Raw genomic sequence first — 18,402 nt, 5'->3', positions numbered from 1 at the left:
TTGTGGTAATAAACAATTGTGACAAGAACTTCACAGGAGAATGTGATCCATTCAGTCAAAACAAACATCAACTCTACTCCCAATGGCATTTGTTAGAGCGTAACCAGAAATTCTACAAATAATGGTGACAAAGTGCCCAAGAGAAGCATAAATGGCTATGTGAAATTAGGAAAGAACACAGAAACAGAGTGCCTTGAATCAAACAGCATCAGAAACAGTACTTCAGTTAAAATAACAGAATCATATATATATGATATCCACAGCTATTAGATAAATCACTGGAACTGGATAACACTGGCTAGTAGCTGCAAGTATTTAGTGCAAGCATTCCCTCTGTCCCCATCCCTGTGGTCCGTACAAATACTTGCCATCTTTATGTTGGTCAAAGTGCATAGTTTTCCAAACATAAGATTTTTTTCTGTAATGAGGACAGCTGGATCAACTGATCAAGATAAAAAGGAAGAAAGTATGTCAGTCGTGGAGGAGAATGTAGCCCTACCAGAGCATCTGTGCTACTCTGAAGCACCGAATAACATGCTTTGGGGGTTTTATAAAGCACTAGAGTTCTAGAAGACAAACAAAATACAAAATAGTATTCTGTATTTCACATTTTTATTAGCTTCTTACTGGCAGGCATTACACTTGGGAGTAATATTGCACCAGGCATTAAAAATAAGAATTCTACCACAGGGACATTTTGCACTCAGAATCCAATATAAATATTTCTAATCATATTTCCATGGCTACAGATAATATTTGGTTGCTTGATTTATATGCATAGAAAGAAACAGTTGTCATAACTGTAAGAAACTGTACTTATCAAGTACTTTTAAAGGGTGGGATTTGTTTTTGCAGAATATTACAATACTGTTTATTGATTTAAAAACTAAATTAGTCTACATGATAGCAGCTTTTCCCCATCTGCCTCTTAAATTCTGTTTGTTTCTTGCTCCCAGTGGTGTAGCATTAGATGGATTAGAAACCGTTTAAACAGAGGTAATTTTAGCACTTTAAGTTGCGTCAGAGAATTGTGTTAATGACACAAAATACCCTATTGTACTAATTCTTCAGACTCCCTCTTTCAAACAAAAAGGTGTCTTGACTGAACAGGCACATGCATTTTTTTTTGGACAGGACAAAAGGACAGAGCTGCTAGAGAATGAAACTCCTCCAGTCCTTAATGATAAACAATAAATACTTGTATAAAAAAAGACCACATTGTTGCTTTAGTCAAAATCCAGGCTCTCTTGGGTTTACTGTTCAATTAAGTTGCTAATCACTGAAATGGCTCCTGCGGAGTCAGAATCAGTCATCTGTTTTCCGTGCCAGTCTACAGAAAGTCCAGTTATGCTCCACTGTGTTTTCGTTGGCACGCTCACTCATATGATGAACTCTGGTATTCCTAATCGTGAAGCCTTGCTTTGTGATGTACTCCATCAGATGGACTCGGAGCGACACTTCTTGGTGGTAGTCACAAGGCCCGAAAGTGAAGGAAACCTGGCAGTCCCTGGTGTCCATCATATGCTTATTCCACTTGGTGAAGTGGTTTGAAATGCCCTCCAGTAAGGAATGGACTTTTGTGGTGATAGTGAGCTGCGTGATGATGACAGCCACCGGGTTGGAGTACTTGGACAGCTTGCGGGTGCTGGACAGCTCCACCACCTCCTCGAAGGTATCCACAGGATACAGAGGCTTGGGGTCATTGAGACACTGAATGAGCGGTTCGATCTGATAGAAGTCCGCCTCCTTCCGAAGCAGGTCAAACTCCTTGAAGTCCAGTGGCAAAGTTAGCTCTGAGGTCCTTAAAAAGTTAAGAACGTAACGGAAAAGTGGTCCATCCCTGTCAATGAAGTAATTGCCCTGAGAGTCCCTGGCGGTGGGGAAGTCTCCCCTGAACATGGCCCCAAGCATCGAGTCGGGATATCTCGTTAGAGTGGTGAGGGATGTCGTATACATGTGTCCACCCACATTTAGCGTGACTGGATCAGTCATCTAGAAAGAGAGAAATTGCAAAGTTTATCAAGCCACGGTGAGAAGATTCAATCACCTCACCAACACACACGGCAAATGCTGTTTGAGAACTGCAGGCTCCAGGAAGAATCTCGCTTCCTCCCATTTGGAGCCTTTAAGCGGTCTTCAAACCTGTGCAAATCCAAGCCACCCAGCAACAAGGCACAGCTGGCAACTAGACAGGATCACACTTCACATTCAGAAAGCACATTTCCAGAATGCTTTAGAAATCTTAACAACTGAGGTACTGTCACAGAATTAAGAATTGCACTTGGACAAGTTTTTTCTCCTATTTTACAGATGGGGAAATGAAAATAGAGACATTTCCTGAAGAACAAGTTAATCTGAATGAGGTCCATCAGTGCTCCTTACTTTCAAAATCTGTCACTCTTTCAAGAGGAAGAACAACAACAACAAAAATGAGCTGAACAAGTCTTAAGCCTCTTTTTCTCCCTCAAAAGAGGAAGACAGTGCAAGTTTAGGCACAAGACCAAGAGCTCACAATCAAAGTAATCAATGCATTGGTTAAGAGGCATCACTAAAACAAGCAAACAAAAATCTTCCAGCTTTTAACTCTCAAAAGAAACGATTATTTGAAAATGAGCATGCTGCATAGAAGAGGGGGCAGAGCACCAAGCCAGTCTGCATCAGCTTCCAGATAGCACATGAGGAAGCAAGAGAGAAAGGAACATAAATCCCATCTGGCCACCAACCCTAACAATCAGGACTGAGGCCAGCCAGAGAAAAAGAGACATATGCATGGCAGCAGAATGTTTAGAGAATGAGAAGAGGAGAAAAATAAGATGCATTTGTCTGGTTTAGGACAGGATTTAAAGGAAAAATATTTTTCCTTACAAATAACATGATGAAGTCCTTAAAAGTATATGCAAGAAGCACAAACTATTTTCATGTTTTGTGTGTTAGGAAAATGGCAACAACAAGCTTAATGCTCAGTCAAGAACTCACTGATTTTTGCTAGGAAATAGAACAGGAGTGCTCCCCACAAACAGCACATGAGGGGAAGCACTCCAGTTAGATCCTCTAACACTCAGTTCTTCTTCTCACATAACTGAAACTCTGGATCTACGCAAGACAGATCTGCAAGGATTCCTACCTCGAGATCTTGAAAGCCCAGTCATGCAGCTCATCTACACGGGATCACTTACCATATATCCCCAGTCTCCATTATCCATCTGTTCAATTGCTTGAACCGTGGTACTCCAAGTTTAACAGAAGGTTGTCGAAAGGATACGCAGCTCACCTCCTATTATCTCCCTGCAGGAGAAAGCACACACAAAAACACAAAACAAACAACAAAACATGGCAGACTAAGTATCTACAAGAACAACCAAGGGGAATGCTTTCTAATCAAAGGCAGGCTCTCTGCCAGGAGAGCATTCAGCTACAAAGCCACATTAGAAGCAGAATCTGCAAACGAGCTTTTCCCTGCGTCTCCCTCCACACTACCACAGCACTGCCTCCAGAGCACACGGGGAGCCACTCTGCTGGCTGTTCTGACCATCCCAGATTCGTTAAACAACACGCAACGTGCCTCTGAGGACAATTTACATTTACAAATGGCCTACTTTTCACCTGGAAAACTGAGCACTTTGAAAGACAAGTGTCCTTTTCCCAATTAAAAAAGTTTGTTTATTCACCACTGGGGTCATGCACGCGATCCATGAACGCCAGTCAAAATTCCCGTGCTCCAGTTTCAAACTGTGCAGAAGAATAAATCAAGCATGAAAGAATGAACAGCAGGAAAAAAAAATCTCACTGCAGAATTAATAATTCAATAGCGGAGAACTGCAATTGATAGCAAGAACATTAATCTACAAAGAAAGCGCACGAATGGACTGCACAGACACACGCTCTCGAAAGAAATCTCTTTAGGGACGAGCTAGAGGACATCAAACATCCTTTCAACTACGCTCCAACGAAAGCAATTTGAGAAGTGGTTCACGCTGTAACTTCCCAGAAGATGCTGAACCGCTGACTTGCATAACAAGGGGACTCTCTCCACACATGCACGGCAAGAAAAACCCACAGCCTGGCTTCTGACTTGAGGCAGGGGCCATGAATGAGCCCAGGCACCAGCGGAGGCTTTCCAAAGGTGGCCTGCTGACCATGCTAAAGGACACCCGGGTAGAGAAGCCAGCTGTCAGTAAGCCTCTATTCCCTACCCAGAATCTGCGTCTCTGCTAGAACTGCTGAAAATTTAGGTCAGCCTGCTTTAAGTAGGGTGCAGCTTCGCAGTTTTGTTTATTTTTACATCTTAAAGACTACACAGCTACCGAGGCTTCTGCTCCCATCCCCGGTACCAGCAAACTTCAGCGCACGGACACAGCTAAAAGCAGCTGGAGGATTTAGCTGAGACAGGGCCCTACGTTCTCAAAAAATGAACGGTTCACGGTTAATTCCCAACCTTGGCCCTTCTCATTCCTAGAAAACGAGGCAAGTTCTGCCATTCTGCACAGAACAACGCGGCGCGACCTGCTCTGGGCTCCGCTGCCCTGCCCGCAGCGCTCTCCACAGGCCAGGCCTGAGGGGCAGCAGCACGGGCACTGCCTCAGCTACACTTGAGGTTTATCGAGAGAAGAAAACACAAAACCACTGCATGAAAATCATGAGGTCAGACAACAGAAGACTAAGGAATTAAGGTACGGAACGAGTCGTACCAGGATCCCATTTTTACAAATTAGCGATGGAGCATGCCTCAAGAAAGTAAACTAAATCACACACCCCCACCAGTAGATAAACCTGGAATGCGAGCTCTTTTGCCAATGCCTGTAATTATTTTTTTGAAGTCATTCAGGTTTTCTCTATTTTGAATTGTCACTCAAGTACAGCTCCTTAGCTTTTATCAATAGCTCAGACCTTTCACATTCTGGTTTCTGGTTTGGGTTTTTTTTTGCCTTCTTTAAGGAACGCGTACTTATAGCTGTTCCCCTGGCCATGTACAACACTAGTATAGCATGAAGATGTATTAAAATCATAGGAGAGACTGGCCTAGGTATTTCATTTTCAAGAACAACACTCACTTGAAGCTGAAATAATACAGCCGGCCAGGAACTTCACTGAGTCCCAAGTACAGATGAATCAAGACTTTTTTTCCATCAATAACTGTTCAGTGAAAGAAACAGATTCAACTGCCTGTATGACGGCAACTTTCTGATCATGAACTGATCTTTGATCACAGTATTGCTACGCAGCACCACAGTAAGTTACGAGAGCAATTAGCTGAAACAAACTCAGCCCTCAACGCAGAAATGGCAACGAGAAGTCCCACTGACCTTTGTGTAAGGATTGAGAATAGCCAGGCATGCACAGACTCACCTGGCAAAGCTCACGGTGGAGCAAAACACACAGCACAAAGGGGTGGCACAAGGAGGCCATCCTAAAATGCTTGAGCCTGACCACAGCTATCCGCTGCTCCCCGCACCAGCCTGGGAGCTCTGCATTTCCAGACAACTTCACGGGCAAAAATAGCGCTGTTCAGGTACCACCTGAGATAAGGACTCACAAACCACATCACCACGCTGATGCAGCCCAGGACAGCCTGCCTTTAATAACTGCCAGAAATACTGGTGTGGGATGAACCTCAGCCGGACAGAGTGCTGACACCGTTTAAGGGCATAGCTCTTTGGTGAAAGCAGGAGCGCATCGATCGTGTCAACCTACAGCCGTGCCTTCATTAAGCTTTTCCTGCGAGTGGGGAGAAGACACGCAGCGTTACCAGGGTCATCGGAGCTGTCATAGCCCAGCACCAAGCACATCCAGAGCTAGAAATTAGCAATGAGAGGCAAGTACCTTCGAAGAAAAGCACCCTAGTCATCATTTTATAGTACATGCACCAAATTGGATACCTGCATTCATAAAACGCTCACTCTTATTTAATATTTTATGACTCAGAGGATTACAAGGCTATTTACTAGCAACATTACTGCAACAGGTAGTCCCATTAACTTCAGCAGGGCTTCTCCCAGGCACAGAGCTACTAACGTGCAACCATTTTGCAAGCTGAGATTCAGAGAAAGCAAATGAGAGGCAGCTGAACGTCTGCATCTGCGAACAGACACGCACACGTCCGGGATGGACCCAGGGAATGCCAGCAGCACTGGGAAGCGTTTTAACTGCTAGGATCATGGTCATCAATCACACTTGGTCAAGGCCACAGGCTGTGTGCTGCACCTGGAGAAAGTCAGAGCATTTTACCATCATACACAGCTACACCAAGGAGGAGAAACGTACCTAGCAGGTCAAAGTCGAGAGGCACGTGCCACTTGAGCTGCTCCGAATGCTTTTCAGCTAGTTTTCTCCAAGAAATGAACTGAAGGATTTGCTTGGAGTATTGATGGACAGTTTGGTAGCAAAATTACAACACAAACTGTTCAATGACTACATAAATTGTTTAACCTCCGTAGGTACTGCGGGTTTCAGGATCAACATTAAGTTGACAGGAACTGTGCAAAGCCAGCCGTGCATTTATACGGATAAATACACGTGGTATCTCGAGCTACTCGCCCACTTGGTGAGCTCCCAGCTCCTGACATTTGGATCCCCAAAGACGAGAAAACGCAACTCCTGCTCCCAGCACGCTGTCAACGCACAACCCCTCTATTCCTGAGCCTCTCTTCAAAATCCGAAGGCAAGTTTTGATAGCAAATCTCTATCAGCCACCCCCCTGAACCACCACAAACTGGGCTGCAGCCCAGGAGCCGCCGGCAGCACGGAGCCAGGGTGATCCAGCCCCGAGCTGCCCTGAGCACGGCGGCAGCGGGTTCTTAAGGCTGGGGGCTGGCAAATCTGCTCACACAGCGCCTGCCTTCACCGGGGGAGCATCCCGCCCCCTCCCCACGCCAAGGCACGGGGATGCCGTGGGGTTTCGCAGCCCCCGCTCTCCGTTAGCTCCGTAGGTCGGTGCTCAGCCTTCACCCTAAGTGATGGAGACAAACACCGGCGCTGCCCCCCCCCCCAAATAGCCCCACCGTGAGCCCCGAGCCCCCCGGGACCCCGGTCCCACCCCGCGGACCCCCTCCGTGGGGCCACCCACGAGCACCTTGGGGGGGTGCGGGGCTGCACCGGGGCAGCTCACGGCGGCTGCACCCCCCCGGGGGCCGTGATTCAGCACAGCCGGTGCCGGGAGCGCCGCGCTCCGCCTGCAGCCCCCAGCGGCTCGGGGCTGCCCCCCGAGGGGCTGCGGGACCCCCCCCGGTACCTCCCGTTCCCCCCCCCCCAACCCCTCGCTCCCCGGGCCGAGCGGGCACCCACCGCCCTCCGCCTGCACCGGGACCCGGCCCCGAGCCGGGGCGCTCAGCCCCGAGCCCCCCCGGCCCCCCCCAAGGCTCCGCGGCGCGGCCCGGCCCCGCACTCACGGGCGCAGCTCCCGGCTCCGCGCAGGGCCCGGCGGCGGCGGCGGCGGCGGGGGCGGGGGCGGGGGCAAGGGGGGGGGGGGAGCGGACCGGGGCGGCGGGCGGGAGGGGGCGTGGTTTGGTGAAGCCACGCCCCTTTCCCCGCCCCCTCCGGTCGGGTGAGGGCGGGGCGCCGCCTCCCTTCAGCCGGCGGCGTCACGGCGAGGCGAGGTCTCGCGAGAGCCGGGCGCGGGGCTGCGCTTCTCCCGCCGCCCCTCAGAGGACACGGCCAAGATGGCGGCGGGCCGGGCGCTGCGGCTCCTGGCGCCCCTCGGCTGCCGCCTCCCGCAGCCCCGCCGCGGCCTCCGCCTCTCCGCCGCCGCCGCCATCCAGGTAAAAAGGGGAAGCAGAGCCCCGAGGGGGAGCCGCTGGGTTGGGTAGGGCTGGGTAGGGCTGTGCAGGGGGCGTCCCGGCGCTCCGGGAGCGGGACGAGCTCGGTGTCGCCCCGCAGGTGACGGTGAGGGACGCCCTGAACCAGGCGCTGGATGAGGAGCTGGAGAGGGACGAGCGAGTCTTCCTGCTGGGGGAGGAGGTGGCCCAGTACGACGGTGCCTACAAGGTGAGGGGGCGCCGTTACCGGGACGGGGGGTGGGGGGGGGGCCAACCACGGGGGCTGACGGCGTTTTGCTGCCCCGCAGATCTCCAGGGGGCTGTGGAAGAAGTACGGGGACAAGAGGATCATCGACACGCCGATATCTGAGGTATGGCTTCGGATGTTTTGCACCTAAGAGGTCGGCTCAGCGCCCCCCGTGCTTATTCTCCGTTTGTTTCTTTGCAGATGGGCTTCACGGGGATCGCCGTCGGTGCTGCCATGGTCTGTACCCTCACGTTCCTTCTTAATTACACCATGAAACGAACCGCTTTTTGTTAGCTTACCAACCTCTCATCTGACACTTCAACAGGCAGGGTTGAGGCCGGTGTGCGAGTTCATGACGTTCAACTTCTCCATGCAAGCCATCGATCAGGTCATCAACTCGGCAGCCAAGACGTGCTACATGTCCGCGGGGGCCATCCCCGTGCCCATCGTCTTCCGAGGCCCCAATGGGGCGTCCGCTGGCGTGGCTGCACAGCACTCGCAGTGCTTCGCGGCGTGGTACGGGCACTGCCCAGGACTCAAAGTTGTTAGTCCTTGGAGCTCAGAAGATGCCAAAGGTCTGCTGAAAGCGGCAATCCGGGATGACAATCCAGGTGAACACAGATCACAGTGCTATCTCACAGTCAGTGCTGAAAAGAATGTCCGTTTTCCCCTCCTGCCTCATATTAAAATATATATTTTTAGGTGTATTGATGCTGATACGTAATTTTTTCCCAATGCTTATTTGGCTTGGTAGCAGTAGCCTCTTTGTGCTGTTGCCAGTTCTACCCTTAATGGTAGTTTGGTACCGATCTGAAAGCTTAGAAGCTGTGTTTATGGACTTACCGTAAAGGAGTTAAAAATGAGGGAGATGAGTCAGGAGGAGTTCCTACATATACAGTGTCAGACCATGTGATAAATTCAGAATCTCATTAACCAAAAGTAGGGCAATTTTTGTTTTTTATTTCTCACAAGTACATGTGCAAAATTTAAAACCTTTCTGAAACTAGAAATTCTACAGAAATAGTTATTCATCGTGACCTTTCCCACTCTCTTTGATCTAGTTTGTGAAGCGGAGTATACAGGCTTAAATTTTACAGTCTACCTTTTTAAAAACAAAGGCTTCGTAAGTCAGTTACCTTCATCAGCCTATGCTTCCCAGCTCTATATTCTGTCAGTTTCTGTTTGTTTTTTAAGGAGGAAACATACGAAGCTCTTTAAATCTTTTGTGTAAATATCTATCACTGTCATATGCCAAAAGCTAAATACCTTATCACGTATAATATTAAACCTTAGACAGTTTTAAAATTGATTCAGTAGTGATGAGTAGACTGTTGATACTGTTGTTGTTATTATTACTGCTTTTACAAATGTAATGAAGTCTCTGTTGCCTGGATAGAGTCACTATCTTGAGCTAGTCTGCTGCAATACAGTTTTATAAGCACAGTCCTCTTCTTCTAGAAGTACAAGTTAATCCAAATGTGTTTTGTTCTAGTTGTGATGCTGGAAAACGAATTGCTGTACGGTGTTCCCTTTGAAATGTCTGAACAGGCACAGTCAAAGGATTTTGTTGTTCCAATTGGAAAAGCCAAAATAGAAAGGGAAGGTAAGCCAAGAACATGTTTTTTGTATCCTTACTAAGTGAACTGCCAGGGGACTGTTGTTTTTTTTTGTTGTTGTTTTGTTTTTAAAATTCAACTGTTGAGAGAGACTCCTGTCATGGGACATAAGAAAGTGTTTCAAATATCAATGTTACTTGTACTGTAGTATACTTAATTGTTCTGTTCCCTGTATAAAGAAAAATTACCTGATTCTCTGTATCTCATTTCAAACAGCACCTTTCTAAAAGATTTGTTCTTTACTGTAGGGATAGTGTAGGTGATGTGCAAGGAAACCTTTTTTTCTTCACCTTTTAATTATTTTTTCAAAAATGGATAAGATCACTATAGCATTTTAGCCTCTTTGTTCATAAATTACCACTGAATGATATAAATGCTCAAAAGGGAAAATGTAAAAACTATTAAATATCTGATCTCCAAATTAAAAGATAAAGTTTGTGTCTTCATATAGTCCTACTACCACTCTCCATGTTAAGTATGGGTGTGGAATACTTCACATTTCAACTAAATGAAAGGGACTTAAATTACAAGAGACTACTAACGCTACCTTGAAAAGAATCTAGGACTTAGAGAAAAGCTTTAAGTCTTTATTTGCTTTTTTAACACTTTTTTCTAGGAACTCATGTTACATTAGTGTCACACTCAAGACCTGTTGGACACTGTTTGGAAGCAGCTGCTGTACTGGCCAAAGAAGGTGTAGAATGCGAGGTGTGTGGGGTTTCTGTTGCTTCTCCCTTTCCTTGGACTTAGGGCAAAAAGGCAGACAGGGTCTTTGTTCAGGCTCTGCAGAATGTCAGTTTATAAACAACAAGCTTCTTATATTTTAAGTGCCTTAGCAGTCAACAAGCCAAGCATGTGTGTTACATGTTTCTGCATTTGACTCTTTCATCACAAACTTAAGGCAGAACTACTAAAGATGTTCAGATTGGCCTCTCTGTGTAAGCAGAACAATGACGCTACCTATCAGCATGGTTGTATCTATATATGGCAAGACTCATCTGTCTGACACTTCCCAGGAGCCACCAGGAACTGTTCTGCAGAGTCTCTGTCAGGATAAAGTTAATGAAATTATTAAGTCTTATCATGGAAGTCAGAATAGAACAAAGTGCTAGAGGACAGTGTACCCAAACAGCAGAAAAAAACAGGCCTAGATCATCATGAAACTCACTCAGTGCTTTTTTCAGGTGATAAATCTGCGCACCATTAGACCAATGGATATCGAAACGGTGGAAGCCAGCGTTATCAAGACAAACCACCTTGTAACTGTAGAAGGAGGATGGCCGCAGTTTGGAGTAGGAGCTGAAATCTGTGCCAGGATCATGGAAGGTACTGAGGTTTTCGATAATACAAGTTGATCTCATTTCCTAGTCTAAATTCTGATGACTTCATGATAAAGCCAGATGAAGAGAAACTTAGTTGGAGCTTAAGTGTAGCTGTCTTGCTCTAGTGGTGTTCATACGGTCAATTCAGCTGGCTTTCTGGTGTAAACCTTATCCTAAGAGCCTGTGAGAAGCAGGATGGTAACTTTCTGTCTAAACTGCAGTGCATGCTGATAAACGAGCAGGAACAGCTATCTCTGGAACTACAGGAAGAAAACTGTTGAAAGTATATTAGGCCTTAAATGCTAAATTGATGGAAAACCATAGTGTGCATCAACCTGATACCTGTCTTCTGTTTCAGGATCTGCCTTTAACTACTTGGATGCTCCAGCTGTGCGTGTTACCGGTGCAGATGTTCCTATGCCTTATGCAAAAATTTTAGAAGATAACTGCATACCTCAAGTGAAAGATATAATATTTGCAGTGAAGAAAACTTTGAATATCTGAGTTGTAAATACATGTTTTAAAGTCCTGCTTTAAAAAGTATTAAGGGTGTAAGGCAAGTTGTATGCGTAACTTTGTATAGCTACATTCTTTTGTACAGTCAAGTACAGTGATCTACCAGAAATATTTACATGGCTGTGTGTAACAGGGTTACCCTCTAAGCCACACTTGATATAAGCAATGATGTGGTAATGCTTGTCTGTTAGTCAGCTTGTACTTCAGCTGTACAGGTGGGTTGGGATCTCCATGTATTCAAAATTCAAAGGGAGGAAAAAAAAACACTTCAATTTCTGCTTGGCTTGTAATTATTGGACTACCTGTGTTTAACTGACTGTGATGGTGGATGAGTGAAAAATAGTAGCAAAAGGGGAATTTGCCCTGAATTTAGTCCTGGAATGCCACATATCTCTAGGAGCTATTTGCAAGGCTTTTTGATGGTGAAGAATCAAGCTGGAGTTGAGCAAGGCCTTGCTTTCAGCAAGTGCAACTATATCTGTACAAAGTGGCCTGTGGCATGGGTTAAGAGCTAATGTACTCAGGCTGAGGAGTACTCTTTCATCACACAGAAAAGCTTCTGCGCACAAGCTTAAAGATCCTCATCCTCTTTGGTATGCAAGGGGAAATACTATCTATTTATTCTTTATTAGCTGTCACATTTGCTTTACTAGCTGTCATGTACAGTGATAAAACACTTGCTCCTATTTGTTGCTTTTATGTTTTTGTTTTTGTGGTTTTTTTTAACTTGCCAGAGGGATGAACAATAGAATGCTCAAACACTAGTTCTTATATGTGGGGGAAAAAAAAAAAGATTTTATTCAGAGTTGGGTAATAAACTATTTATTCAAAAGTAGTAGTTGTGTCTGAAGAGCTCAGAAAGAGTTGTGGTAGCTTTTAAGCTGCTAGACTGCAACCACATACCAGGGTTTAGCTAAGGGGCTATTCCTGACAGGTAATTTTTGGTCAGCAGCTTCTGTTACTGCAACCAGTACCGGAGTAAGCAGTGCCTGTAGCAGTCTGTGCAGCATGACTTGCTCTATAGTCAGGAAAAGCTGCCTTCCCACTGAACTGGATACTTACCTCTCTTAAGCAGACAGAAGAGCTTAGGTCCTATTTCAGTTACAAGCCAGGAATACCTCTCAGGGTATTTCCTGGTAGCAGAAGTGTTATTAGGGTTTTTAGAAGCCTGGCTTGCAAGCAAAGTTCTATCAGAACACATCCACCACCACACTGCAGGAGGAATTCCATTAACATTTTAATAAAAATGACTGAATATCACAGGTTACATGAAACTTTGTACAGACATTCTCTGCATAGTAACAAACACTGATGTATCTGAATTTAAAAAATGGATTATCTATAATCCTTTAAAGTGCAATTTAAGGTTTTAGTCAAATCAAAAAGGATCTTTCAATAAAGTTTAAGCTGTAAAATTAACTTGAAGTAAAGTCCCATTTAACTAAATCATGAATAATATCCTGGTGCCCTATTAACTCCCATTTCACCTGTTTCCTTACTTAAAAAAAACTTTCCTTTAGAGTTGCAGGTAGGATGTCCATTAAAACAAGTTTGAGACAGCATTTTTACTCCACCAACAAATACGGTGGGAATAAGATTTAATTCTCCAGTTCCCTCACCTGTGCAGTATACTTCAAAGGTTGGTTTGGTGGGTTGGTTTTACTTTTTTGGATTATCTAAAACAAAACTTGCTGATTTGATGCAGGAAGAGTGAGATGAGTTACAGTTATATGAATAGTACTGAAAAAATCTTACAGCAGACTAAAACTAGATTCCTGTAATTTGGCAAGAAAAGTGGGGAAACAGAGCTAGAAAAAAAAAAAAAGCTTCAATTCACCTTGATTGTGGTCATTCCTATTTTCAGATTTTTATTCAGCCATACAGCCCTGATAGTGTAGCTAGAGAAAAAAGTTCTTAAAACCAAATAAAAGAATAGAATACTTAGCATGGCAATGCAATCCACAGTGCAGTGCTGCTGCTCAAGGAAAGCTGAAAGAGGGGTAAAATGGAGCTACAGCGTGGTTAGCCGCTCTATGCTGGTGAATGTCGCCACGCAGAAGGGGCTTGTTCCAAGACAGCACAGGAAGGGGAAGGGGAATTCAATCCTGGTGGAACCGGTAGCCTCAGCTGATCCTGGGAGCACTGTAGTCACACGTCTGTGTTTTCTTCAGAGTTCCTTTCTGAAAGTTTTGAATGGAGCTGAGTAAAGCTCCTCGGCTTGCGCTGATGGCGGGCTGAGGGCTCGGCTGCATTGGCACCTCTGTACTTGGAGGAGGAGCTGCTGGTGGCAGGGGCGGCGGTGGTGGTGCTGGGGGTATCGACGATGCTCCTGTTGAGTTGAGGAGAGAAGATGTTTGAGTATGCCCAGGAGGTCCTGCTGCAGAGCGCTGTGGCTGTGTAGCCAGACTAGGTCAGTCCTGCACTAGTCACGTCATTCCTTGAAAGCAAGTGCAGTGTGAAGAACAGAACGGGTGAAAAATGCCAAAGTGATCAAATCCCTCTATCTGCAGGTGAGTTGTGTCACCTGAGACACCTCTAAAAGAAGCCTGAAGTGCCTCAGTATGCAAGGATGCAAAACATGACTCAAACGTGATCTTGCACTGAAGGAAACAGAACAATTAACAGAGCTCCCCAGGCTCAGTTTCTATTGTTTGTCGCCAGTGAAGCTGTTTGCCCTTTGGGTCATAAGCAGTACCAAATACTGGGAGCAGATCTTACTAACTTCATATTTATATGATTAATGTTACGCTCATGGACCACATTGCTGTAGCATTTGTGATACCTGGTCAGGTTATATTTCATTTTTAGGCGACTAACTGCAGATAGAGGGTTTATGAAAATGTTTTACGCTTTCACTGTCAGACCAACCAACCATGGAGAAACAAGCAAACGCCTGTTTCAGAGGCCAAATGAATCACAACAATCTGCCACTCACACCACTTGCCTTCTGCCTGTACCCCCACCTTGCAGTCTGGCCCTTGCTTTTGACCCCAGTCACATCCCTCTCGTATTGTCTTATCGTGCTTCAAGCTCCATGTCCTGACAACTTGCAGGGAGAGGGCTGGGAAGCCAGAGACCAGAGCTGTGCATGCAGGCATCTAACCCAGCAGTGAGGATCCTGGCAGCTCAGATCCCAGCAGATGGCCTGACTTGCCCCAAGCTGCTCTCCTGAACACCCTGCTCTTGTGCAACTCAGCTGCTGCACATTACACCATAATTTCTACACAAGTAATCAAAGATAAATGGCAGGAGTAAGAGCAAAGGCCGGAGGTGACCCTGAGCTGTTCCACAAGACAACCACGTGAAGGTGGCATTGATAGCACATCCCAAGCTGTATGGGGAATGATGGGCCTGTCTTCTCTTATGTTCTGGAATGAGGAGGGGTATAAGGGTTAAGATTTAGGATTATTGAATGATGAACTTTAACTCCATTGTCTAGTTCATGAATTACTCCAAAATATGGCTAGAGAGACAAACGACATCTATAGCCCAACACCTGGTTTTGGTAACTAACCTACAACGAGGAATAGATTGGTAAGCAGCAAGAACTATGATACTTTTGGACAAAAGAGCAAACAACGTGAGGCCAAACAAGAGATTAAGGTTTCTGAAGTAGGAATACTTGCTATGAAGTAAATAAATACCAAGAAGTTACTGGAAATTGTGTGACATGGATTCAAGAAGTATTCAAAGGATAAAGCTCAGCCACACAAAGCAAAAAAAGGTGTCAAGATGCTCTCTGGGCTCTGCTTCCCTCTCAGTTTCTAACTAATGCTTTCTCTCAGACTAACAGGCAATAGTAAGGAGAAAAAAAAAAAAAAAAAGCTGCTGTAAGAAAATAAAGTATTTGTATTAGATGAAAGTCATAACTCAAAGCTCCTTCATTTTCAATTTGTACCAGTCTTTGAGACTTTTACCATATGGTACCAAGCTCCAAATAAAGAGTATTTACACAAAGCATTCTATTTTGCCAATGAACATTAATACATGCTATGATTATAGCACTTCAGACTCGCAGAAGAAATTCTCATTGGCATGAAAACCCTTCTCTGTGACAAGAAAACAGAAGTCTGTATCGGGCTCTTGTTTTCACACTCCTCCCTTTCAGAAGTAGCATTCAAGTCTTAGCAGAAATACCAGGGATCAAGTGGAACAATTTAACATGCCCGTTGCATGTGGATCAACTACTCTCTTAAGTAATCAGAGCATTGCACAATGTTAGCATGAACTGAAATAGCAAACTGCATATTGATGCCTTGAGGTTATCTAAATATCCAAACCTGTGTTTTTACAGTAGCCAAAGATATAATTTGTTATTAGAAACACTGGAAAATCATCCCCTAGGCTAGAGTCCTGTTTCTCATGTCTCTGTATACACACTGACAGTAGAGCACAGTAAAGCAAAACTTGACAATTTGCCACAAGAACAAGACCAAGAACAGTTGAAGTAATCACTTTCGAGGTTAAAGCGGTCAGAGCAGAACAACACAAGGGTCTGGCGTCCCAACGCTAGCATCGAACTTGGGATCAGATTAACAGCTGTAAAAGAGCCAAGAATGGCTCATCACAAAGGAGTTGGCCTTGGTTAAAGGCCGGACCAAATGATCTTAAAGGTGTTTTCCAACCTAAACTATCCTATGAAAGAGATGCAAGAGTTGTAGAGAAAAAAGACAAGATTTTTAGCTGGAACAGCAAGATGAGATCGAAGAGGTTTTGCAAGTGGTTGTACAAGACACAATAGGGAACGATGATGAGAACAGTGGCAAGGACTTGGTGTGGAATACAAACAGTAATGCATTCAGCAAAAGAAGGTACCTATTTGACAAAGGCAAAAAGCCACTATATAAGAATTAGGCCAAGTTTCCATGTGCTACCTTCAGATTTTGGTCTGGTTATTTTAGAATGGTGTCATAAAGGACACAGAAGTAGAGGGAGACGCCACCTTCCTGCAAGTGTGTTAAGTTCCTCAGGACTAAATATTATTGAAATTGTGCTGCCAACATAACACAGTTAAAAGAAACGCTTAGGAGATCTTACACTCTATCTCTACCTTAAAATATAAATACACACAGGTTTTAAGATAGTATCTGACTAGCTGTGACCATTACATATTGAACCTGTTAATTAAGACCTTGATTCTGAAAACCCTTCAAATCTATTCATTTCAATCACACTGTCCTTCTGGACATGAGTGGTGCAAAGGAAATCTTAGTTCACTCCAGTGTATTTGTACACAGCTACATCTACTAAAAAATTGTTCTACCCAACAATGAAGTATTTTCCCATATTTACCAGGAAAAATATTTCAGACAAGTGCTCAATTATCCCTAGACCTTTCCAATGCATATGCTGGAAGGAGTTGCCTGCAAACACACATTTACTCATTTACAGTTATAACAATAAAACACTCAAACAAGAACTTACCAAGGGTTTTTTTACAGGGACATTTTTGTTAAGAGAGTGTGTTAAAAGGAATAGGAAGTAAATCAGATGCTGTAAACTTGATGCCTGAATTGAAACAAAAACTTAATTATGAATTTAAAGTGACAGTAATTGTGCAAATAGCATTAAAAATTTGCTGAGAGAATGGGATGCAAACAAAGAACATCATTTTAGTGATAGTTTTTAAAGATGCTGTATTTCATTAAAATAATCCATAAGAATGTTCAGATCTTTTTCTTCTATTCCCTCCCAATACTAAGCAAGTTTAAGATTTGCATTCAACTTTCCCATACAGAAACAGAGCATCTTTAAAGAGATAAATCAGCATTAGCTTACTTTTCCGAAAATTCACGTTCAAAATGATGCATGCTCTATTGAAGACAGCAGAGAAAGAGAGAGGACACAAGTTAATCATCTGGATCTCGTGTCAAAGTAAGAAAAACAGATAGTGTTAGCTGAAAATTTAGTACAAAAATCAATACATTCTCATTCACTGAAAAACGTGGGGATAGCAGATTGATTTTTTCAGATTACATATTCAATGCTGTGAATTCTGAACAATGAACCACCATTTTCCATGCTGTAAGGATTATTATACCTGATGTACAAATGCAACACACATATTTTCAATTGCACATGCTGTAATTCAAGCTTTACAGTATTAAAGTGCATTGAGAGATATTTAGCAAGAAATCTGCAGGAATATTAGCCACAGAAGATGAAATTCATTCAGCTCGTGGAACACGTCCTGTCATATTAACACCTGTATTTACACTTACGCTACATGGATCAGACACTCAAGAACAGTGCTTGCTAAAGCATTAAAATGGTCTTATAGACAGCTGAAGAGCAGAAAAGATGCACCACATGGCTCTTCAGGAAACATTCAGAACAACTGGCACAGAAAAAGCTAAAGTACAGTACAACTCTCTCACTTTATTCTCGCAGGGCAGCAATCCTATTTATTGGTATCATTCTGAAGGGGTTGGCCAAAATGGCACCCTCCGAACTTCTATCACAGAGAGCTTTCTGGAATTTTATGGGCTTACTGGATTTGGAGAAAATGTAGTGAAGTTTCAAATAACCCGTACCACAGTGTTCTACATCCCTTCTGATCCTAGCCACAAAGAACAATAATAGACATTCAAGGAAGCAAAGTAGATAGAAGTTAGAAGTGTGCAAGTAAAGGGGGAAAAAATAAATCAAACATTCAAGAGAGAATGTCAGAAACACAGAAGTTACATTAGGCTCATTGATCTAAATGTATTTCAGAGATGGTAGTTATCCAGGTAACTGCAACAAAACTGACCCAAAACAAACATTCTGGTCAGCGAGAAACTCCCATGGGAATCCAGGTCTCTACTAGACACCTCTCCCCTCGGAGCAGGTTACATTCAATCCTACAGCTGCAGCCATCGTAGCTGCACTCATTTTCATTCCTGGTACGTTTTGCATTGACTACACCAAGCGCTCCACTGCAAGCGAAGTCTCACACTTTGTTCAGAGTT

The 18,402-nt window shown here is 44.4% G+C and overlaps 3 protein-coding genes across 7 annotated transcripts in view; 1 reads left to right on the top strand and 2 right to left on the bottom strand.

Moving 5' to 3' along the window:
* Positions 1-624: 624 nt before the first annotated feature.
* On the bottom strand, positions 625-7,480 carry KCTD6 (potassium channel tetramerization domain containing 6). The gene is made up of 3 exons (XM_084292711.1): positions 7,386-7,480; positions 3,177-3,285; positions 625-1,992 (listed from the first exon to the last, which is right to left on the bottom strand). The coding sequence occupies exons 2-3, from the start codon at positions 3,201-3,203 to the stop codon at positions 1,306-1,308; spliced, it is 714 nt and encodes a 237-aa protein (XP_084148837.1). The 5' UTR covers positions 3,204-3,285; positions 7,386-7,480; the 3' UTR covers positions 625-1,305.
* A 93-nt stretch (positions 7,481-7,573) lies between these two features.
* On the top strand, positions 7,574-12,287 carry PDHB (pyruvate dehydrogenase E1 subunit beta). The gene is made up of 9 exons (XM_084292960.1): positions 7,574-7,754; positions 7,873-7,980; positions 8,060-8,122; positions 8,200-8,235; positions 8,324-8,609; positions 9,491-9,601; positions 10,231-10,322; positions 10,799-10,940; positions 11,295-12,287. Exons 1-9 carry the CDS (start codon positions 7,656-7,658, stop codon positions 11,438-11,440), a joined length of 1,083 nt encoding a protein of 360 aa, XP_084149086.1. The 5' UTR covers positions 7,574-7,655; the 3' UTR covers positions 11,441-12,287.
* Positions 12,288-12,672: 385 nt separating this feature from the next.
* The window catches only part of PXK (PX domain containing serine/threonine kinase like), a 35,442-nt gene continuing 29,712 nt past the window's right edge, over positions 12,673-18,402 (bottom strand). For 3 of the 5 annotated variants that reach the window (XM_084292953.1, XM_084292954.1, XM_084292957.1), the window contains one exon: positions 12,673-13,781. In XM_084292953.1, the coding sequence (XP_084149079.1) occupies positions 13,576-13,781 (206 nt within the window). In that variant the 3' untranslated portion in view covers positions 12,673-13,575. Of the gene's footprint in view, positions 13,782-16,876; positions 16,961-18,402 lie in introns of all 5 variants that reach the window. The other 2 variants (XM_084292955.1, XM_084292956.1) reach the window with 1 other exon arrangement.

This window comes from Netta rufina, assembly GCF_964035555.1.
Source record: "Netta rufina genome assembly, chromosome: 10".
Taxonomy (NCBI): Eukaryota; Metazoa; Chordata; class Aves; order Anseriformes; family Anatidae; genus Netta; species Netta rufina.
Note: the sequence above shows the minus strand (reverse complement) of the source record. Positions and strands in the feature narration are given on the sequence as shown.